The sequence below is a fragment of the Pimephales promelas genome, chromosome 14 (assembly GCF_988280905.1).
Source record: "Pimephales promelas chromosome 14, fPimPro1.hap1.1, whole genome shotgun sequence".
NCBI lineage: Eukaryota > Metazoa > Chordata > Actinopteri > Cypriniformes > Leuciscidae > Pimephales > Pimephales promelas.
In genome coordinates, this window is record NC_142782.1 from 28,832,046 (window position 1) to 28,856,858 (window position 24,813).

The 24,813-nt window shown below is 35.3% G+C and overlaps 2 protein-coding genes across 2 annotated transcripts in view; both read right to left on the reverse strand.

Annotated features, from left to right (window-relative positions):
• Positions 1 to 6,353, reverse strand: part of dennd2da (DENN domain containing 2Da) — a 19,434-nt gene extending 13,081 nt beyond the window's left edge. The window contains exons 1-4 of the mRNA XM_039664467.2: positions 6,199 to 6,353; positions 755 to 808; positions 542 to 613; positions 314 to 391 (exon numbers count right to left, since the gene is read on the reverse strand). Coding sequence (XP_039520401.2) covers positions 314 to 391; positions 542 to 613; positions 755 to 800 — 196 coding nt within the window. The 5' untranslated portion in view covers positions 801 to 808; positions 6,199 to 6,353. The remainder of the gene's footprint in view (positions 1 to 313; positions 392 to 541; positions 614 to 754; positions 809 to 6,198) is intronic.
• On the reverse strand, positions 6,199 to 24,809 carry spag17 (sperm associated antigen 17). The gene is made up of 39 exons (XM_089119799.1): positions 24,501 to 24,809; positions 23,958 to 24,098; positions 23,807 to 23,866; positions 23,525 to 23,656; positions 23,023 to 23,188; positions 22,674 to 22,868; positions 22,403 to 22,575; positions 21,019 to 21,180; positions 20,430 to 20,475; positions 19,112 to 19,230; positions 18,820 to 18,954; positions 18,630 to 18,740; positions 18,299 to 18,428; positions 18,035 to 18,220; positions 17,887 to 17,921; positions 17,694 to 17,792; positions 17,436 to 17,590; positions 17,071 to 17,207; positions 16,890 to 16,954; positions 16,239 to 16,487; positions 16,030 to 16,144; positions 15,813 to 15,926; positions 15,546 to 15,715; positions 15,300 to 15,414; positions 13,763 to 13,923; positions 13,497 to 13,635; positions 12,697 to 12,899; positions 12,487 to 12,619; positions 12,244 to 12,371; positions 11,995 to 12,165; positions 11,151 to 11,254; positions 9,926 to 10,056; positions 9,678 to 9,808; positions 9,289 to 9,480; positions 8,629 to 8,742; positions 8,476 to 8,530; positions 7,804 to 7,891; positions 7,524 to 7,577; positions 6,199 to 7,438 (listed from the first exon to the last, which is right to left on the reverse strand). The coding sequence occupies exons 1-39, from the start codon at positions 24,606 to 24,608 to the stop codon at positions 7,315 to 7,317; spliced, it is 5,046 nt and encodes a 1,681-aa protein (XP_088975925.1). The 5' UTR covers positions 24,609 to 24,809; the 3' UTR covers positions 6,199 to 7,314.
• Positions 24,810 to 24,813: the final 4 nt, after the last annotated feature.

Genomic DNA, 24,813 nt, shown 5'->3' on the forward strand with positions numbered 1-24,813 from the left:
CATTCAAAAGACATTTGAGTCTTTTACCTGGTTAAAAAAGGCAGCTAACTAATTTAATAATAGGCTACTTGGTTGTCTTATCTGATAGTAATCCACAAGAACATTCCTGAGGCGTGTTTTTCCATCCCCTCATTAGGAGTAGACACATTTTATGTACTATGCTATATTGACCACAAGTGCTTATTAGGAGCCTTAATGAACATCTGAAAACAGATTTATTGCACATATCAAAAGTAGACAGATCCATTTTGACCCCATACTGACAAGATGAAACAAATGCATTGGCATGAAAGTCAAAAGGTGAAAGTTTTACCTTTGTGGGTCTCAAGTCCTCCATCTGAGAAACTTCGTCTCTTATCTATTTCGACACCACCTTCTTCTTCAGTCCTTTCTGTAGGCCAAGACAGACCGCTGAACTTTGTGCTAGTGTCTAAAAGTGTGTTATTTCATCTGTACGCTTCTCGTTTAGCCTTGCAGTCTATTTACAAAGGCAAAGAACATTTAGCTAGGTAAAGAAAGGTGTGTAAACTGAGCGACTCACGTTCACGTCGATCGCCTCTGAAAGAAGAAAATAATCTTCTCCTGAAAGGATTTTCCCCTTCTTCCAGTCTAGCTATAGCAGTCAAAGGAACAAATGAAAAGATCAGGAATCTTTTCTTGACCTTGTAATGCGAGAATATCTGGATTGCTCCTATCATAATTAAAAAAATGAAGAATATTATGATTTATTCAAATTAAAATAAACTCTACTTACTTTTAGAACGCACAGAGGAGAACATCCATCTCTTGGATGATGTCATTGTGTCGCCTAAAAAAAAAAAGCATGTACTCACTTAATCATCAAGTTTCTTCTCATTACCACAGTGCTATAGGTATCTATTATCTCTGTTAATATAAAGCAAGACATTTCTTTGCAATTTGGCTAAGAATATTTCATAGAGAACCGTGCCTTCTGTTAATGTCCTTGTTCCTTAAATGTGAGAAACTTCCATTGTATTTTCCCAAGGACTAAGGTCATAGTCCTTTGGGAACTTCAATAAATATTAACTTGGCAACTCTTTAAAACACACCCTAATTCAGGTGTGCATAGATCACAGACACGCTTAACCTCATGCCTGCTCCGTCGTCGCAACGACAAATGATACTCCATATGCCTATTTTATGAAAAACTCACCACAAATACATCATGAACATGCATTGTAGAGGAGAAAGCTTAACAAAATTAAATGACATGAAGTTTGTGACTGCTTTTCTTAACACTGCAACACTTTCACACATCGAGACCACAGGATGCGTTACCACAGGAAGTATCAGACTTGTGGTGATTGTCTTTATAGCACTTTCTACATGTATGCCATGAAGCCACTTGCAATGGTAAAACAATCCATCTGCATTAGAATAGTTTTAAATTGTTTGTACACCAATGTAACAGAAAAAAATCAGTAAAAACCTACCGTATATTTCTGGGGGGGGATCAGTAAAAAAAACTATTAAATTGTTAATTGTCAGTGAAAATATTTTTACATTTAATCAGGTAATAAATGTAAGTTTACATTTTAAAATAATTACTTTTTACTTAAGGATTCAATCAGAGGTGGACAGTAACAAAGTACATTTAGTACTGTAGGCCTACATAAGACTTTACTTGAGCATTATTTTTTCTGGAAACTTTTTACTTTAACTTCACTTATTGAAAGACTATTTTTGTACTTTTTACTCCACTAATGTCGGTTTGACATGAACCCGACTGATGTTGGTTTCTGACCTCAACCTGATTTTCATTTTCAACATTGGGTTTGGTTTTCTAAATGCAAATGTTGTCATTGTTTGGCGCACATAGCTTATGGATAACAGTAAGGCTGACATATTTATACATATATATATATTTATATTGACATATGCTGACATATCTATGACATATATATTATAAAATCCAAAAAACTTCTCATTTAGAGGCACTATTTGAGTAAATACCCTTTTGTTTCTGAAACATTATGGATGTTGAGTGCATATATTCAATCTCACATTCAATCCCACAACTGGAACTGTGTTCTAGATATACATTTGATATTGATATGGGGGTATGGGGTGATTTCGGACACAACCAATATCTGATTAACGTAAATGTTCTCGACTAGATGTCTCCTTTTTTTTACCTTGGATGTTACAACAGACACCCGTCAATTGATCAAAAGGGGCATAAAGTGATGTTATAAAATACACTGACCTAAAGGGTTATTAGGAAAACCTGTTCAATTTCTCATTAATGGAATTATCTAATCAACCAATCACATTAAAGAATCCTGAAAAAAAAATATTTCCCATTTAACCATATCCGCATATTAGAATGATTTCTGAAGAATACTGAAAAAATAAATTAAATTTTTAAATATATTAAAGCAAAATAATATTTCACAATATTACAGTTTTTACTGTATTTTTGTTCAAATAAATCGTAACTTTTGAAGTGTATAATTTATCATTATCATCAATATTGTAATATTGTTAACATAAAAATATAGTTTTTTTTATAGTTCACTGCAATAGTATTAAATGTTAATAATTGAAATAGTTAATTTGCTTTGTATAAAAAGCATGTTTATTCCCAGAAAGAATCCCCATCCTCTCCCATACATTTATTGCCATGTTTTCGTGTAAGACGTGGCCGTTAATATACTCCGGGTCTGTTTATAGCTTACTGTAATTCCCCAAAGGATGACCTCAGGTCAGCAGTAGGTCTTCCTGTTGCCCCAATGACTCCATCTCAGCAGTTATGTGGGAATTTTTTGAGGATGCACTTCAGCACTTTTCTATGTAGCGCTTGTTCAAACTTAGTGTAGATTTGGAGTTTAGATTTATTTATTTCAGATTCAGACATCACTGTTGTTGGGTGCCATAATTTCAGTGTAGTTCAGAAATGTTCCTCTATTCACCTTTTTGTCCAAGATCTCCCATTATAATAGAACTTTGTCAAATATCTTTTGGCCTAATAAAGATGTTTGGACAAATGAAGGTGTCAGAGAATCCATGGTTTTCTGTCCTTTATGGCTCAGAGCTGAATATACAGGGGTTGTGCTGATTGCTGGGAAAGGGATCCTATCCTCTTCCTTGATTCCTTCTTCAAACATCAATCAATCATTCACTCATCCACTCATTCTCACTCTCTCATTATTCACAATGAAAGGCCATTCATCATGTAAAGAATGTGGTGGGACAGTAGATGACATCTGAACTTTTCACACTACACAGCTGTTGTTATCCTACAGCTCTTCCTAACAGGGAACGTTATCAGGACTTTGGAAAGGATCTCTCAAAAATGATGAACAAACATTCTTCCAGTATGTTTGTTAAAAGTTATCTGGTCTTTTATAACTCTCTCCAAACGTTAACATAAAAACGCTACTCATAATGTTCATGGAATGTATTTCTAAAACATTTTAGTTGGAAATTTGTCTTTTTCATAAACTTTTTCATAAATTACTAGCAAGTCATTCATTACCTGGTCAACATTGATCAAAAAACACTTCTTTTGTCCAGTTGTTTGTCTCTTTATCAACATAAAAATCAAATGATAAGATCTGACCTCAGACCTCAGAGACCAGGCAACATTCATATCATCTTATGAAAGGTAATGTTTACTCAAGAACACTGTAGCTCTGAGGAATGCAATTCTCATTTAAAGAAGACTTTAAAGCAAACAGATGTTCCTGCATGTCTCATACACCTAAAACACACTCTGACCATTGAAAGACACTTAGGCCTACTCTTAGGCTTAGGTCTTTAGAAGTACCTTGCAGATGGCAATGCTTTTCAGGATTAGTTTGAACTTTTAGAAGTTAAAGGGATTGTTCATCCAAGGTAATTGTTGCTAAAGCATTCATGTGAGATTAGAAGTAAAATAGGACACGCGTTATAGACTGCTTTTATGGTAATGTTTTGGACAGTTGGATTTGTTATCACTTGTATTTTATGACAGCCTGGGAATTCTGGAAAATGTGTGACGGCTGGTCAATATGGGGCGCCGCCCTAACTGAGCCACAGACTGTAAACAAAACAAAATATTTGTAATTTATAAATTATAGGCTATACATTGATATTTGTATCATCTTATATTATTCATTTATGAAATTAATATGTGAAAAAATGATTTTCCATCTGCCTGTCTGCATTCCTCATGTTCAGCCAGTCTTTGATAGAGAAATCGGTATGTAGTTTATGTAGTAGTTAATGTAGTAGCTTAGCCAATGCTATGAACATGTTCACGAAATGTTATTGGTTAAAATTTAACCAATCAGCATCCTTATATCTAACAAGCCACTGCTCGCCTCTCTAGGTCGGACTCGTCTGTAGGGTTTTTTTTTTTTTTTTTTTTTTTTTTTTAAAGCAAATCAGTGTTACTTGTAAAATTTCGACGGATGACGATAGAAATCAAGGTAAAGAATAGGCTACAGACTGGTACGATGTAGGTCCGAGTAAATAATTGCTTTAGTCCAACTGATATTGAGCTATTAAAGTGCATGTAAATGCACATACATATTTTACTCCGCACGAACTATAAACCATGACACAAACTGAATTGGAATTTGAGAAGTACTTTAGATGGATTGTGGAGTGCAGCGGTAACGTTACATAGGCAAGCATCGACACGTGTGTGCGGTAGCCTACTACACACCCTCAAATTTGGTCAAATTTTGGTCAAAATTTGGTCAAATTTGGCACTCTGTGTAAAGATTCTGCTTGAAACAGGACATAATTCTTACATTACACCCCAGTCTCGTTTTCTTCTGGCACAAGTCATAAAATGACCAGGGCAGTTGATTCTTTTACAATAACCTCTTACCTTTCAGGTCTAGAAGTGGAGCTGACTATCAGTTATTTAGACCAATTCACAATAAAAACACAGAACCAATGTTGCCCCAACCGCTAGAGGGCAATATAAGTACTATATGAAAGTCAGTGTATGTTTATTTTTTTCTTTTCCATAGTTTTGAATTCTGTAAAGGAACAACCTTCATATATTGATACATAAGCAAAAATATTGTTGAAAAATGTTTATGGCATCATGCAACAATGTAAATTATCCAGTGAGCTTCCAGTATCAATGCTAAAATATTTTCTTAAAGGGATAGTTACCCAAAAATAAAAAGCTGTCATTACTCACCCTCAAGTTGTCCTAAACCTACAAGAAGTTCTTTTTTCTGTTGGACATAAAAAATATATTATGAAGAATGTTGGTAAACAAACAGTTTCTGGTCCCCATTGACTTCAATAGTATAGGGATTTAAAAAAAAAAAATACTAAAGAAATACTATAAATATAATGGGGGACCAGAAACTGTCCGGTTACCCACATTCTTCAAAATATATTCTTTTGTGTTCAGCACAAGAAAGAAATTCATACAGATTTAGAACAACTTGAGGGTAAATAAATAATTACAGAATTAGAATTTTTGGGCAAACTATCCCTTTAAGAGGAAGTTGTTGAATTTGAGCTGTTCTCAGCATATGGAAATTTAAAAAAAAAAATCTTGTGGTACAAGTAAAACTCAGTTTTAAAGCTATATATATTGCATCAGTCACTTTGTTTTTTTTATTTTACTAGTTCTTCCTGTAACTCAGGAAACTGAAGTCTTTCAACAGAACGTTTCTCCATAAGTGCAAAATAGGCAAATATTTAATTTTGCATGTGAAATTTTCATAAATTGCCTTTAATCTGAGTTTTTGTGCAGATAAAAACTTGTTCAGACTACTAAGAGCACACACACACACACACACACATATATATATATATATATATATATATATACTGTGTATATATATATACACACACACACACACACACACACACACACACACACACACACACACACAGTAGTCAACATTTGAAGTGGATCAAAACCTTTCATCAAATTTATACATGAATTTTGAACAATACCCGTTCTTGTCTTAGGACAACTTTGATGAATGCACTTTAAATGTTGACTACTGTATATAAATGAATACTTACTGCCTCTACATTTTTTGGTATTTCAGTCGAGGTTTGCTATGCATTTCCTTAATGTTTCCTGTTTATTGATTTCAAACACATCTTGCTAGCTTTCATGCTGTGAACTGACGTCTAACAGGTGTTTCTACGAAATGAAAGCAAGCCTTATGGGACATCAAAGCTTGTAGGACAGAAATGTTCAAGGTGACTTACCTTGCAAACTCGCTCCTGTGCCTCCGATTTGTAGCTTGAGAAGGTCGAAAATCCTCGATATGATTTGATTAAATATTTACCACATCACCTCAATGCGTTAGCAAACAGGTCCACAGAAAAATACGTTTCATGCTGTTCTACCTGCTGAACCAGTTTCTTCTATTTTTTTTCTTCTATTTACTTTCTCTAAACCCACCTGGATCTCAATAGCAGCCTTTGTCCTCTCTCAGTCACTATACAACTGCATTGCATGTGTGTTTGCTTTGGTGTATGAGTCTTGAATCACTTTGCCGCTTCTGCTTTCATTTAGAGGAAGTGTTCTTGCAATAGAAGAACCGAAGCGGACTGACTTACAGCAGTGAGGGGATTTCCTTGTTTCAAACACTGGCCTTTCTGCTACAGGTGTATCAATTACAAAAATAATGTTTTACAACATAAAGTTTGAGATTATAAAAAAATATTGCCATCACTGAAAGGTGATCATTTGTGGTTTTAATTGCAATTTTAAAATCGGCTTTTCTTCATGAGCACACAGACTTGTTTACAAAGCACAGCAAGTGCAGTTTGTATATGCAGTTGTTCTGCTGAATCATTCATTATCACATGTGGCTTACTAAGCATTTCCGTACACAGCCATTTAATGACAGCTAATAATTCAATCTTAAAAATTTTAAATATGAAATATACTGAAGTAAGTTAAAATGTCAGGATGAACACTGTTATTTTATTATAGTTTCTTATTAATAATTTGATTTATCTTTTCTTTTTATATTTTTAGTTTTCATGTTAATTTTAGTTTGAATTGTAGTAATTTCATGATGTGCTTTTGTAATTTTATTGGTTGGGTTTAATTTATTCTTGTTTCAATTTTAGTTTTTATTTATTTCCAGTTAATAATTTTAGTGCTTCAACTTAAACATTTCAATTTATTGGCAAGGCAACATTTCAAAATTACATTTTTTTTTAAATTTTTTTTTTTTCTGCTTGACTTTGAGAAATATTTTACATCAAAGGGGTTTGACCTATAAACAAGTTTAGGAATCCCTGCTCTAAATAAACAATATTTGAAAGAAAATGTTACAAAGACAAGTAGATAAAATGATTACGATTAAATATTCATATGGTGGTTCTAGCCTCGTCTGTAAATAGTGCATTTTCCTTCAGCTCAGGGTGAAAGTATGGAGTAACAATATGGTGTCTGAGTGCATTTCGGTGTCTTTTCAGCTCCTGGAGTTCTTGCCTGAAGGTTGGACAAACAAAACATCTATGCATCACCTGCATTGAGCTTCTGAAACCGAAACCGTTCAAACATAATAACTGTTTACCTGTTCTGGTTAACCCTTTTTTCCCACACTGACTTTTGCTTCTTTTTACTGACACTGTTAAAGCAGAAGTTGAAAGCAAACCGTACAAGTGCGATTAGTCACCACAAACTTTCCCACTTTCAGTTGCATCTTATCTATGAATTCTAATCCATTGGTTGAGCAAATTTACCCATTCAAATTTTGAGCGATAAGCATGTTTTTAATAACTCTCATTCTGGTCTACATTTACAGATATTACATGGGTAGATAAGATGAGTAAATCCTGAACAATACCACTTACAAAAAAACTTTCTGTTCTGTCTTTTCCTGTAGCTTGTGGGGGTGTTGAGCTGCTCGCACTGCTTGAGTATAGAGAGACGCCACATCAGCTGGAACAGGATCAAAAACAGACAAACTGTGAAGGTGAGTTTTTTACTGCCATTTAATATTGCAGAGCACAGATCTTTAACACTCTCCAAACTCATAATTTAAACAAAATTGTGGATAATTTTTTATTATTAATTTTATTTTATATAAAAATACATTTTAAAATATTGTAATTTAATAATCCGTGCATCAGAGGGTTAAACCATAAATTAATGATTAAAAAAAGTGTTGTTATTAGGGACAGTTCATGCACCCAAAAATGAAAATCCTTTCATTTTATTCACCCTCAAGTTCGTCTTCTGTTGAACATAAATAAAGTTGCTGGTCCCCATTGACTTCCATGGTATGGAGAAAAAATACTATGGAAGTCAATGGGGACCAGGAACTATTTGGATGCCAGCATTCTTCAAAATATTTTCTTTTGTGTTCAACAGAAGAAAGAAACTCAAACAGGTTTAGAACAAATAGAGAGTGATCAAATGATGTTGGGTGGACTACACCTTTAACTTCTTTTTTAAACAATACATATTATTTTAGAATTAAATATTTAGAATGTATGTTCGTTCTAATAAATAAGTGTTCTCACCTGAAAGAGGCTTAATTTCCATTTCAACCGGAGGATCTACAGCATCCGACTGGGACTAAAACAAACATAAAGTTTAAATGTAAGCCAGATTAGAATACAGACATCTGAATTTCAGTAATTCATTTAAGAATATGACGTTGGATCTTGTCTGACCAGTACAAGCTGCAGTAGATCATTCTGATGAACCTTTTCCTCTGCTGTCTGAAGGTCCTTCAACTGCATCTTCTCCCATTCATTCTCTCTCTGTAGCAGCTGCTCCAAATATGCCTGTTTGATTTAACCCATAGAGCAAATATATATATATATATATATATATATATATATATATACAGTATGCTATATTTTTGATATTTTTAATATATCTTTTAATATATTTCAAAATAGCCAGAACTATATTTTTAAAATATATTTGCATAAATATATTTTTTATATATTGTCAGTTTAAATTGTTCAATATATATATAAACATTTACCCTGAATGTATTTTAAAATTTAGAAATGGCACTTTCATGACCCTTAAAGTACACTTTATAAAATATTTTGGCATTTGAAGGTTTAAACAATACTGATTTTATTAAGCCACACTGTTTCAACATATATTTAGCATTAGCTTGAAATATATTCAGGTCAGAACAAACCACTGCGTAAACTTAAAAAAACAAATCAGTAACTGGTCAGTTGACAAACAAAGTAGATTGAAAGGAAGTGAAAAGAGAACACTACTGAGGTCTGGTAATATTGTGGTTTTAAACGTCACACTATATTTAACAGGAAGGTTAAAAAAGGTTAACTTTGTGACAGGAATTAGAGCACCTTGACTTTGTCTTGTAGTTTCCTGCGCAGTGTTTCAGTGACAGGTGGGTGCTGGGTAATCTGACGCACCAGCAGCAAGTCAGGGCACTCCAAAACTGGTTGAATGCGGATGGAACAAGGCTTCAAGGGTTTCTCCTTTAACTCGAGACTACAACCAAGAGTGGTCCCAAAAGAGGGGCCTGGAGTCTTCTTCTAAACACCCGAGATGGAATAATAGATGATTTACTTTAAACTGCGTACTCAAACACATAGGCATTTCCCAATATGTTTGGGGACTAAAAAAGGGATATTGAATGTGGATTTGTTTTGACAATATAAAACATTCTGGTTGTTTGTGCCAAAGGTAACACTAAAAGAAAGTTTAGATGGAACTCTAGATTACGACTTACTTCAGATGCAGGGAATGACTCCCATTTCCTGGATTTGAGGTTGGTGGGAATGATGTCATTATCTAGGTTGGATGAGAGCCAATGAGTGCTGATCTCTGGGCAGGGCCTTAGCAGAGTGATGACAAATGATTCTGGAGAGAAACCAATGCAGGAGAACAATAATTTAGATATTTTACTTGCTGTGTTTATGCAAACTTGCCTTAAAACACATTTATAATATGCACAGGATGAATGTAAATTGTCCTCACGTTGTGAGTCTGGTAGTGGGTCAGTGAGAACGGCGATAGAAGAGTCACAGTAAGCCTTCTGTAGGAGATCTTCCATATCTTGTGCTCTCAGCAGCTCTGAGGCTGAACCGTCCTCGTGTACCACAAACAACCTCAAAATGACAACCGAAGAAAAAGGAACTAGTCATTTTTTCATTCTTCACTTGAAATGCAAATAACATGCAATGTAATTTAAGTAAGTACACTACTGTTCAAAAGTTTGAGGACTTTGAGTAAGACTTATAATAACTGTCTTATGGTCAACAGGGCTGCATTTATTGAATTAAAATATAGTAAAAACAGTAATATGTGAAATATTACCTTTAAAAATAATGTTTTGAATGTAATTTATTCCTGTGATGGCAAAGTTGAATTTTCAGCATCCTTACTCCAGTCTTCAGTGTCACATGATCCTTCTAGTCATTCTAATTGGCTGACTTGATTTCATATTATTACTTTTCTTATTAACTTTGAAAAGAGTTACTTAATATTTTTGTGGAATGTGTGAATACTATTTAATATTATTTGATGGACAGAACAAGGTTTAAAAAAATAGAAATGTATTTAACTTTGGACCAATTTAAAGCATCCTTGCTGAATAAAATTGATTTTTTTTTTTTTCAAAAAAGTCTGTTTTAAATATATTTTTCTTGTGGCCTAAAACATTTGTAGGGTACTGTTTATGGACAAGAAAAGCCAATGATTGCACAACAAATCTGTGAGTGACAACATAAGCATAACATAATATAACTACATTAAAAACCTCAACATTATAAGAACAAAAAAAAAATTATATTTGTATATATATATATATATATTTAATACTTGTAATATTCAATTCTGACTGGTCGATCACCAGCCAAAATTTTTTTTAAATGACCTTAAACTGTAGTCCCTGATTTCTTACACAGGTCTTCTAGTTTCATGTCTTTAGCCATTAATAATCTCTTAAGAAAATCTGCTTTTCTTTAATGGGATAGTTCACCAAAAAATGGAAACCCTGTGATCATTTACACACTCTAAACCTGCTTCAAAAATTATATTGGTAACCAAACAGTTGCTGGTTCCCATTGTTTTCAATAATATAGAGAAAGAAAATACAGTGGAATCAGTAGAGAACATAAAATGTTTGGTTACTAACATCATTTTTGGGTGGACTATCCCTTTAATTTTAAGTGACCTTGGGTGTGTTTTCTGAGGGACTTACCTGGGTGGGTGTGTTTTAAAGCCATCATTCTGTTGGAGCTCTGTTTCTGTCTCTCTCATTTCTGATCCGTTAGTCGTGACAGTGATCTGACTATCTGAATTAACCTGCACACAGCATTAACATGTTCTGGGTTTTTATTCAGAATGGCTAGGATACAAGAGTCTTTTAAATTGTATTTGTAAGCTGAAACAAACAAACAAACAAAAAATAGCAGATGAAAAACTTAAAAAAAAACCTTGATGAAAGTTAATACTAGAAAAGCACATAACAAAATATAAAAATAAAAGCCAACTCAAAATAACACTGTCACGTTTACATCCTCTCATGTGTTTAAAAAAATCCTTTTAGCTGTAACATCAATTGCAATATGTCCACACAAAACAAATATTCTTGACTTTGTTAGCAACATTTAATTGACAGGGTTCACACACACACACACACACAATTTTATAAAGATTGCGCTTGCAAAAATAGTTGATGTAATAACCAAGTGAAATATTTTAGCGCTGACCATAACTTGTGTGTGTATATATACATATATTTATATACGGTATATGTTGTATTTACTGTCCTGTGACCATGTAGAACCTAAAATACTTAATATATGATATCAAATCAAAAATGTGAGACATTTTCCTCTGGTTTTCAGACTAAAATGCATGTTTAAGTTGTTTTAACTGTAAGCAACTTACATCATATCTTAAGATATGGCAGTGCCATTGTTTTGTCTCAAGATGCATACCAGAACTATTTTATTTAGGGCATGTTTATAAAAGCTCTAACTGAGGCCTTGCCTATGAAACCTGGCCTTTATGTTTACTATAGACATTATCATGGAAAGTACTTGAAAGTAGTTCCCCTCGGGGTCCGTCACGTGACAGAGGACATCTGCTCCATGGTTCATTACATATTGGCCTGGTGGGTCCTTCTCCGGTCCCTCTTTAGACTGATGAGATGTGTACACCGCTCCACCATCCTCATCAATATGGAGGACACCACCATCACGAGGAGAAATCTACATTAAAGTGACAGAGAGAGGATTTACAAATGATGTTCACTTATGTCGCAGATATTCTTCCATCCATCTTCTTACTTTATATGACCCATGAGCAGTTGCGCTGATTGAAGTGCCATCCCCGAAAAAAACATCACATGTTCTTTTCCCACTGTTCATTGTTACCGTTGCAAAATCAGGGTTCTCCACCCTAACCAGGTTTTCTCCTGAAATCAGATTTGAAACTCTTACTTACTGACAAGATTGTATTCTTACTCACTGATACAATCTCGAGATTTACAAGATTTTATTTGTGATAGTGCAGCATGAAGACTCTTGCACCTGGGAGCAGTTGTTGTTGTAACTCCCCCTGCTGGTAGAAAGTGGTAATACGTGTTCCATCTGCGTGATCCACTATCACGGTTCCATCTTTCTTCAACACAGACAACATTTTGTCCTCTCTTGTGACCACAACCTATACATGTGACATTTGTATTACAACAATCGTCTATTGACACAGAATATGTTAGTTTTAATTGACGAGGCACTCACTGTCCCACTAAAGGGATCTGTAACATAATAGGCCAGTATCGGCTGAACTTGGACTTCCTTTCCTGCCACAGTGGCAACTCTTAGGCCAGAGGGGGTGGTGGTGGTCCAAGAGCCTCCCGTAATCTCAACAGAGTTTTTTGGTTTTTCAATTTCTATAGAGATGTGTTGCTCATCCTCTATATTTTTTACCTTAGAAGCCTTGCCTGTGAACCACAAAAGACATTGGATATGGTTTAAGAGGACATTTCTTTCATGTACACTACTGTTCAAAAGTTAGTAATATTCTTTTTTTAAAAGCTATTGATACTTTTATTTAGCAAGGATGCATTAAATTGATCAAAAGTGACTGTAAAGACATTTATAAATAAACATAAACAAATAAATGCGGTTCTTTTTCAGCTTTCTGCTCATTAATGTATCATGGTTTACACAAAAATATTGAGCCGCACAACTGTTTTCAACAATGACAATAATAAGAGATGTTTCTCATGAGCGGCAAATCAGCATTTTTGAATGATTTCAGAAGGATCATGTGACACTGAAGACTGGAGTAATGACGCTGAATATTCAGCTTTGCCAACACAGAAATAAGTTACATTTTAAAGTATAATAAAAATATAAAACAGTTATTTTAAATTGTAATAATATTTAACAAATATTACTGTTTTTAATATTTTGATCAAATAAATGCTGCTTTGGTTAAAAAAAAAAACTTTTGAATGGTAGTGCATACATAGTGTGAATAAATAAATCAGTACCCATAGAGGATTTTAATATTCGAAGAGATGTCTACATGCTACCTTTCTTGTCTTTAGTGTCTTTGATATCCACTGTCAGCTCTTTGATAGGCTCCGCCTCCTTTATGGACATGTGTTGAACCATCACACACACCGGTCCAGAGTCTGGACTCGTACTGACTGTTCCGTCTGCAAACAGGACCTGAAACACACACACATACGGGATATTTCCTCTGAGGTTATGATTTCATTAGGAGTGTGCTTTTTGTCCTATATTATCTGTATTATGTAGGAAAAAAGGTGCATTTTTGACATGCAATCGTGAATACCTCAGTAGATCCATCTCTCTTGTGTTTGATGACAGTCCCTGTGTCGGTGATGACCCTGGAGACCTCAGAGTGTGTGCTGAAGTCTGGGGTCAGGTCTGAACTAGATCCAGCATTATAAAATCTCTGTCGTATCAGAAGAGATCGGACACAAGATTCCCCATCTAAAAAACACAGATATGACCTTACGGCTCCTCTCTGTGCTTGAAACAGCGTAGGCCTGTTCTTCAATCTTAAACGCTGGTTCTACATTTATAGACATTTTACAAAATATATTTTCATGAAATGTGTGTTTTTTTTAATGCAGACTAGAAATAAAATGTTTTGTATGGGTCATTCCTGCTGTGCAGTTCCTTTTATTAAAGGGTTAGTCGTTCCTCATGTCGTTCCAAGCCCGTAAGACCTCCGTTCATCTTTGTAACACAGTTTAAGATATTTTAGATTTAGTCCATTGAAACTGTATGTACGATATACTGTCCTTGTCCAGAAAGGAAATAAAGACATCATCAAAGTAGTCCATGTGACACCAGTGGGTTAGTTATAATGTTTTGAAGCATCGAAAATACATTTTGGTCCAAAAATAACAAAAACTACTTTATTCAGCATTGTATTGTCTTCCAGTTCTGGTATCAATCGACGTTAGGGACCCTGCTGACGTGTATCTGGTGCGTCCATGTATTCAGGTTCAAATAAATATGGCTTGGCAAAAAAATGCAAGTCTTCCTCTTTTTCAAAATTCCTCTGTGTCCCTCAGACTGGGAACGAAGCTCTTTCGCACCGGATAACACGTCAGCAGGATCACTGAACACGGATTGACAACAGAACCGCTTCGAGAATACAATGCTGAATAAATTATTTTTGGACCAAAATGTATTTTCGTTGCTTCAAAGCATTCTAACTAACCCACTGGTGTCACATGGACTACTTTAATTGTGTCTCTATTAGAGCCAGACCGATATTATCGGCCGATATTAGGCATTTTCCAAACTATCGGTATCTGCAGTTATAATGGCCGATAAATGAATATTTCAAAAATAAAATAAAAACGGACTAAACACGCTTGAACCATGTCATGAGTGTTGGAGTTGTATAGTTTGTCCACCAGAGAGCGCTCTACACCATTCCTGTTGGCAACACTCGTTGAGTTGGTCACGATACATACATTGCTTGAATAACAATTAAAAGATCACCCCCATCAGTTCTCTTAACTCAAATAAGCATGACAAAATTTGTGACTAATCACCTCCAGTTTAAAAAAATAAATAAATAAAATATCGGCCAATATATCGGAATATCAGATTTTAAAACCCCAAAATATTTGTATCGGTATCGGCCTTCAAAATCCTTTATCGGTCGGGCTCTAGTCTCTATATCCTTTCTATGACAGGGACAGTATACCGTACATATATTTTCAATGGAGGGACAAAAATCTCTCGGACTAAATCTAAAATATCTTAAACTGTGTTCTGAAGTCATTAATGACATAATTTTCATTTTTGGGAACTAACCCTTTAAGTTATAATCTTAGAAAATATCTCACTTGCTGAGTCCTCAAAATCAAAATGTAGGATTAGTCCATTGGGAAGAGATACATGTAGATTCAGGAATGGTGGAGGAGAGGAATCGTCCGTCGGCTCACAATGTACTTCAGGTACCTAGAAAACATTAGTAATGGCTATTTAGTTATGGTAATCAGCCTAAAATAAAGTGCATGCTAAACTAACTTACGCCTAACTAATGTAAATCCTTACTAACCCACATTTTTCCATTATTATTGTTTAATCACCTGTTCCTGTTGGTCTGTACAGAAGACACCAGGCACAGTGCGCTGGAGAGCGTGACTTTTCGTTTTAATCGGGCTGCTCTGACAGCAGGAGAGTCGAATGCCATTGGCCAGTACAGCATGAAAAGAGCCATATTTCTCCATCTCACGATCTGGTTTGACTCCAAGAGTGGCTGAATTGGGCAAAACTTTATGTGTAAATATTAATATATATATATATAAGTGAATTATACAGAATGAAATTGGCTAAATTACGTTTGCAACACATACCTTGTTTAGTGAACATGTCAAAATCCTTTAGTTTGTCCTCTTTTTTTCTCTGTGAAATGTTTGTGTAGAACTGATGGCCATCCTTCTTCACACAAACCTTCACTTGTGTCATTCCTTAAGATGGAAACCAATCATATAATTAAGGTTTAAAAGATCTAAAATAACAGAAATTATGTAAGCAAATTAATGTATATTGTGCATGTTTGATTTCTCAAACCTTGTGTGAAGTGAAAACTCTCCACATCTATTTGTCCTCCATCACAGGGATAGAGAGACTGAACTTTGCCAGTGACCTGCACCAGTTTCCCATTTAAACTGTAGCCTGTGAATACCTATGTGAAATACACAAACGTTTAGCTTATTAATTTCAAACTTAGCACCATCAATTCTAGACAATGAGCATTTAATGTGGTTATATTTTCAGACATCTGTTTTTCTCTCATTTGCTGGTTCTTGAGGCGTCTCTGGAACATCTCTAGTTTTGTCTTTAGTAGTCGAGCTGGGTGTTTTGGACATGTTTTCTCTACTCTTTCTTGAGGATGCTGAAGTCTTCTTGTTCTCCTTAACAGAGGCAATTGTCTCTTCTACTTTTGGTGTTGCTCTTCCCCCTTTTTCTTTCTTTGTCTTTTTGGATTGCTCCTCCTCCCTTAATCTCTCCTGGTCCATTTTCCATGCCTTAAGTAAATACATTAGAAAAACGACCAGTGTACGGATCATGTGTATAGCTAAAATATCAGCGCAGTCTCATCCCAAGACGTCATATAACTGACGTCTTGGGATGTCTTCTGACCATACGTCAACATTCGACTTTTTAGGGTACCCTTAAAAGTCCTTTAGATGACGTTATCGGATCCTAACCCTACCCCAGACCTAAACCTACCCCATCACCTAACAGACGTTAAAGGTAAAGCGCCAGTTGTATGACGGCCCAGGATCGTCAACTAATCGACGTTTAAGGGTACCCTAAAAAGGCGGATGTTGACGTATGGTCAAAAGACGTCCCAAGACGTCAGTTATATGACAACTTGGGATGAGACTGTGTTAAAAATATTTGTTACAATCAAAATCTGAGCTCACTTTGAGAGAATCTTCTCTTATATATTGTTCTAATGTGTCTGAGATTGGGGACTTCACTGAGGAGTCTAATAGAAAGAAATGCAAAAATCATTATATCCATAGTAACATATTTTCATATATATTTGATGTCATCTACATGATCCTGCTCATAGACACATATATTAGACATTAGATATGTTGCCTGTATTTCGGTCAGCCTCTGAAGGGGTTTGGATGGGAGTTCTTTCCGCCTCTTTCTTCTCTTGCTCCATCTGCCATTTTTCCTCTTCCTGTCTGGTCCATTCCCTGATTGAGTCTGCCACATATTCCAAATAATTCCTGAAAGAATAATATAAGATCATTCATATACAAATTTTCTTTATATTATATCAAAATATATAATTATTTCACAGTTCTTAGTACATTCCAGTACAGTCAACATATAGGAAAACTTGAAATTCATAAATAGATCTTTTACGTTTTGATAGTGTTAAAATGTTTATTAAAAAATGTTAAGCAAATTAATGTTGAAATAAATTGGCTTTGGGTAATTGTACCATAAAGTACCTGAATCCCACATCTGTGTGAAGTGATGCATCCCAGAATTCCTTGCAACTCCTCTGAGGGCTCATGGGATTGTGGCAGATGATATATGTGGCATTGTCTCTGGCACAGTGAAATGTGTCCACACATCTATAAGTCTCAGATGCAGACTGGATGACCTAAATATGAGAAGAGATTTTCAAAATATTAAATTGAAATTAGAATTATATATTATATTATAATTATATTGCAAAAATAAGCAGAGATTTAAAGGTGGTGTACCTGGGGAAAAACAGAAGCACTGTGCTTCTCTACAAAGTTCCAGTGTCCCAGCTGACGAATCAAGGTCTTCTGGAGATCTGTTACTGTTACTTCATTATCCTATATAAGTTAAAAAACAATCAATTGCCAATGAATGATAGCGTCGAGATAAATGTTTAATTTCAGCTTTTTTATTTCAAAACTTCAATCATACCGTTGGTTCGTCAGTGCCATTGTTTTTTGCTGATCCTTAAAAAATAAAACAACTGATAGGTACAAGTAAAGACTTCAACGCTGCTTTAAAAATACTTTTTTAGAAATTGAATGAATTTGCAATGAATGGTCTTGTGCTGGTTTCACACCTGGTGTCCTGCTGTTGCTCCAATACAGGCGTTTGGTGAATTCAACAGGGTTGTCCCATGGTGTGGGGTTTGAAAGGTTGCATTGAGATCTTTTAATACAGCCGTTCTCATCCACTGTAGTCAGACGCATGCTCTCAAACACAAACAGCTGGAGAAGCCTCTGTAGCTCAAACCAGCTCAGTGACTCTGGAGATACACATCAAGTCAATACATCAGGAAGAAAACTGGCAATTAAAACAGCAAGTCATTGTCCTCGTCTCTCACCATCAGTGCAGAAGTGCATTAGCTCCTGTGATCTGGCCAGTCTAACAGTGGTGCCCATCAGGTCGGTCCACACAAGGCTTTTCTTCATGATGTCTGCTTCAATTTTGGCGACATCAAAACCATCCAGGATCTGAATTCAACATATGAATAGGGATCTTAGTTGTGTCAGTTGCATCTTATGGATTTAAACACTGATTGTAGGTGATTTAAAGCTTAAATGTGCTCGTTTGAAACATGATCGATGTATCCGAGAGGGCAAATGTACAGATTCAAACGTTTGTGTGTGCTTTCAAGCATTTATGGGGAACAGTCTGCATATTCCCATGCTCACAGGAAGCTGAAGGAGTCTCCTTGCTCTCTCATCATGGTGATTGAGCAAGAGAGGGTGTTTCGGATCTGCATTCATTGGGCTTTTCTGCATCCCAAAATCCTCCATGAGTTCCTGCCATCAAACAAACAGATTATGGCAACTAAAGATTGATTTTGATTTAGAAACCCAATGACTTTTGTTTGCATTTTACCTTCTTGTCTTCTTCATCCAGTGGCAGACTCAAGAAAGATGAAAGCATGTATCTGATTAGATCTTTGTCTGTTCTATCAATGTGCTCCTCTGAATCAACTGATCCTGCATTGACTTCCTGTTCTGAGGCCACCACCTAGACATCACACAGGAAGATACAAGACTATTTTAGCTGAAGAACTTAACAGTTGTCTCTTTAGTCTGTTCACTCATGTTAAGAATACAGTTTAAGGTTAACAGTCTTCTATCTCTTTAAATGAAAGGTTATGTTGAATCCTACAAAGTTCCCTCACCTGCTCCAGCATGCAATGCAATATAAGAGATACAGATGTGATTTCAGTAGGAATCCTGTCTAGTAGGTCACAGTAGTATCTCATATCAACCTCTGTGCTCTGAACAGGAGACTCTGGCTCTGCTGAGGAAACTCAAAGACGTCACACACTTGCACAACAGAGAACAATGTGAATGAGCACAGGATTTTGTGCACTTATTTCCAAGTGTTAGTCCCGCTTATTTGCAGGGTCCACTTCATCTGAATTATCTGCACACACAGATTGGATTTGGCACAGCTTTTACACCCGATGTCCTTTCTGACTTCCTTCAATGAGAGTCCTGGGACAGTCACACACACTCATAGGGCCAATTTGGCACGTTCAATCCACCTAACCTGCACGTCTTAGGACAACATTGAACAACTGTATTTTATTTGAACTAACATTAACAAAGATGAATAAATGCTGTAACTAATTTAATGCTCATTGTTAGTTTATGCATTAACTAACGTTAACAAATAAGACTTTTATTGTGGACTGTTACAGTTTTTATTGATATATGTATTATGTGTGTGTCTGGTCCTGGTAAACCCTACGTTATGGGGACAAAATGTCTCCACAAAGATGGCTATGTCCCCTTCTGGGGTCATTTTTTGGTCCCTGTGAGGAAAACAATAATTTGAAAATGTAAATATGCAGAAAGTTTTCTGTAATAGGTAGGTTTTGTGTACCTAAGTGGATACACTTTAAAAAAAATATTATAAAAAATATAAGTAACCTGGTTGCCTTAAAATTTTGAGTTCATTGAACTGGAAAAAGTGAGTTAATACAATGAAGGAGAATTATTTAATCTTTAGAAACTCAAAATTCGATGTTATCTGAACTAAATAAATTATTTAAGTTGATTTGACAAAATAAAAAATGTTGTGATTACTACACTGTAAAAAAATATTGTTGGTTTAACTTAAAAAAGTAAGTAACCTGGGTTGACTTAAAATTTTAAGTTGATTGAACTGGAAAAAGTGAGTTAATACAATGAAGGAGATTAATTTAATCATCAGAAACTTAAAATAATAAGTTATCTCAACTAAATAAATTATTATAAAGTTGATTTGACAAAAGAAAATATGTTGTGATAACAAATCTTGAAAAAAAATGTTTACAGTGTAGAATATACAGTTTGTACAGTATGAAAAACATGTCTATGGAAAGTCCCCATGAAACATGAAAACACAACGTGTTTTTTTTTTCTTTTCTTTTTTTTTCTTGAGTGTGTGTGTTTGTGTAAAGGATGTATTGGTAAAAGCAAAGCTCAGAATCAGTGTAACATGTCTTGTACCAGGGTCTTCCTCTGTTACTACTTTCTTTCTTGGAGTTTGCACAACCTAAAACACAAACCACGATAAATATCAGCACCAAGAATCTGGCCCACAATACACTTCTGAAGCTAAAGTCCCCCTGTGAAAATCAAGCTTTTTAATGTTGTTTATGTCTATGTGGTGTTTTTAATATGCTTTAAAACAAACCATGTGCAAATTCACAAGTCAACACCATTGCTGAGTAATTTCTCCTTAAAACTGCAGTGAACCAAAGACAATCTCAAAAACACAGTTTGAAATCGCTGGTATTTCTGATATCCATAAAATACCTCGTAACCAATAACGTCAACCAGTCGATCTCTGAGCCGGTGTAAATAAGTGGAGGCGGGGCAAATTAGCATATTCATAGAACAACGTATACTAAAAGAGACAAGGGTGTAGAGTTATATTCAAGCTATTTTTTTAAGGATTTTTTTTTAAAAATATGTAATTTTAGTGGTCAAAGATTAGTTTTAAGAGAGAAACTATTGACTACAGGGGGACTTTAACTGATTATAAAGTGTTTTTTTGTTGTTGTTGTTTTTGGCTAGTTCATAGGCAGTCGCGTACCTCAGTGGAGCTCTGCGGTCGGGACTGTGGTATGGATCTGCAGGACAAAGGCACCTGGATCAAACTCATGCAGCTGAGATAATGGTTGTACTGTCTCCTCCAGTCCAGGCTGTCATACACCAGACACGCCACACTCTCAAATATAGCAGCTCCAAACGCCAGCTACAGACAGTAGTGGATGAAAGTACTATAATGTAATGTGTAAACTTCTGCAGGCAAAACAATGGCACTGACATATTTTAAGATATGTCAGTGCAAGTTGCTTTTAGTTAATGCATTTTAGTCGGGCATAGCTTAAACCATGTCTTAGAAACTGGGGGTACTAAGCACACTACTAGGTAACACTTTACTTGAAGGGTTATGCGCATATAAGACTAACATGACACCTTCATAATCATGACATGACATATGTTATGAATATGAAGGAAGTTTTATGCATGTTTGTGACAACTGTCATTAAGTGTCATTCGCTCAGTTATGACATTTTTAATGCAAATATGACATTGTTAGAGATGTCTTTGTAATGACAATAAATAAATAAACCAATAAATCATAACCTGTCAGTGTCTTTGTCATGACAACTTGACATTACTAAGACAAAACAACTTGTCATAAACATGACATAGCAGATTCATTATCAAACTTAAGAAAGCACTTAGCTTTATTGGTTAACGTTACATTAAACTGTCAGGTGGTTGGTTTTGACATTGGCTGTCATGAAGCCATTATAAGTTTTTAATGACAAATTCAATTAGTACCACTGTAGTTGAGGTCACGAAAAATATTCATGACACAGTTATAATCGCCTCATGACAGCCAATGTCAAAGCCAACCACTAGACAGTTTAACTTAATTTTATGTCAAGTTGTCATGACAAAGACACTGACAGGTTATGATACTGGTTTATGTCAGGATGTCATAACAAAGACATCTTAAACAATTTCATATTTGCATTCAAAATGTCATTATTGAGCGAAAGACATTTAATGACAGTTGCATAAACCTTACTTCATATTCAAGATATATGTCATGTCATAGTTATGATGGTGTCATGTCAGTCTTATGCACATCCATTCTAGTAATGTGTTACCGTTTTGGGTTCTGAAAAAAATTTCATTCAGTTTTTGCTTAAAACAAGAAAAAATAAATCTGCAAATGGAGTAAGAAAAATAATATAGTTTACCCTTCGAAATTAAGTTTATTTTTTAACCTATTGGCAGATATTTTTCTTGTTTAAGCATAAACTAATTTCATTTGGATACATTTTTCAGAAAGTAAAATGTAATATCTTAAGTCATTTTGCTACTCCAGTGTATCTTGATTTAAGAATGTTTAGATATTTGTACTAAAAACTAAGAAATCGTTAGAAATTGTACATGTTCACCATTTCTTCGGCATTGTCTTTGTCCTGCGGCAGCAAATGGATCTTCACGCTGTAGTTCAACCTGGCCACATCTCTGAGTCTGGATCCCATATTCCCACTGTTCAAGACGTGATCCAACATCTCCCAGAACACATCTAGCTCCTGTTGCCTCCTTTGCTTAAGAGTCTCAACTTCTGAACACAGGACAAATTAAGACTTGATGACTTTAAATCCAGATTTTGTGTAATATAATTTGAAAGGAATAAGTTCAATGAAATTCTTAGTAACTTGCCCTGATCTTCAGGTGAGTGATGGTTCTCCTCTGCTGCTGTTTCTGTTGTTGCCTCTGATTGGTCTTCTCTCTCTAAGTTCAGTTTTATAACATTGGACACATGGATACCCAGAGAGTCCAATGCAGAGATCAGATGAGGTTGGTAGAATCCCACTATCAGGATGTAGTGCTCTGGCCCATCATCAGGCTCATCATCTGGACAGATATGTTTCAACTCAAAATTAAAACACTATTTGCAACCCATTTCAAATCTGCCCTATTTCCAGGATATTCCACTTGACGCAATTTTTTTTTTTTTTTTTTGGTAACTGGATTCCTAGTTTTAACCTTAACTGTGATCAGGCCTCACCGATGTATTTGAGAGTATTTTCCTCTTCCCCTCTGCGTTTGAGTTTGGTGTCTTTAGTTGGGACTGGAGGCTCGGCAGCTTTTTTCCCCTTTGCTGCTCCTTTACCCCCCTGATCCTTGCTGGCAGAATTCAGGCCCGCTTTAACATGAGCATTCTCCTCTACAGCCTTAAATACACACACTCTGTGTTACTGTTTATCAGAAAACATAGGTATGATAAAATGTTTGCATAGTATATATTTGATTAGAATTTTGCAGAATAAATCTGTGGCATCACATATTAAGTGTAAATGTAATCCTCCCCTGCATTATATACAGTAGTATTTTTTCCATAAATTATTGTTCACAATCTGGTTATCAGTTTTTAAAAGCTTTCAATTGTATACAATATTACACAAATCAAGTGTCAATCTGTTTATTATAAAGAGAAATAATAGAATAACCATGACATGAGTCAACATAAATTGCAATACCTGCTTTAGCTAATGGTGAAAAGCTCTCACCTTCCGTTCAGCAGCCCGTCTTGCAAAGTCATTGTTTTTGATGGTCAGAAGCTGAAACTTTATTAATTTTGCCATCAGGTCCACAGTAATTTCCTCTCCACCATCCATCAAAGACTTTGCAAGTTCAGTCACCTAAAGAATTTGACATTATTTTGTCATTTAAAATTTCAGGTCTCAAAAGACATTATGAAAATTATGATTATGATTCTAAAATAAAAATCTATACATTATGTGTAACACTATACTGAGATTACACTTTGTCATGGTAATAAAAATACCCACCTCAAAAAACATGGGACCATCTTTAGTCTTTCTGGTCTTTGGATTTCCCAGTTCATTGATCTGTGTCAAATAAGATTGGTTTATTTATGAAGACTGATTCTAATATATTTTTATTCCTTATATTTTATTAATGAAACATTTGGTCAGAAACCTTTTCCAGAGTGTCCCCCCAGGACAGCACGCTGAAAAGCTTGCGCAGGGGCTTTTGGACGGCCTGCTGGAGGGCGTTTATGAGCTGTTCGTCCTCGGCTCTCTCTGCCTGCACCATAGACAGACTGGCCCTCCAGTCATTCTAGTCACAGATGATTCAGGTGAGGAAAAAAATACTTCCTTTTTTGTCTGATGAAGCAATTCTATATTCTGCAGTGTTTACAACCTGTGCACTGGCTATAAGATTGAGCATTTCTTTGTTTAAAGGGATGTAGGCCTATACAAAAACAGATGGATGTCAGGGACTAAGAACCTTCCCTTAGTCACCATTCACTTTCATTGAACCTTTTTGTAATATCAAGTGAATAGTGACTGTGTCTGTCATTCTGACAAACAACATAATGGAGTGTAAATGATGAGAAAGGACAGAGTTATATAAGAAGAACAACAAGAGCAACAACATTAAGTTGTTGAGCACAGTTAAGTAACGTTAGAAATTTCAAACACGTTTTAACATAGTTTATTAAGCGTCATTTATATGTACCTCCTCAAATACAGCATCAGTAAGAGCCGTTTCCCAGCTTTTGTTAGCAGCAGCTGTCCCAGTTGGAGTTACAGACGGAGTAATGCCTTTATTCCGTTTGGGGGGCATATCAACTTTGAATAAATTAGACTGACTAATTACACTATGAATACAGCGCCTCTTGTCAAATATACTGCCAATAAGTAATTAATTAGTTACTGTTCTATTACTTTTAAGTTACTGTGTTCGTCCATGCAAAAGTTAAAAGCGTCGTGGTAACCTATGGAAACCAAACAGGCTTGCGTCTTGCGTATTCTACGCGACGCGCGTTTCT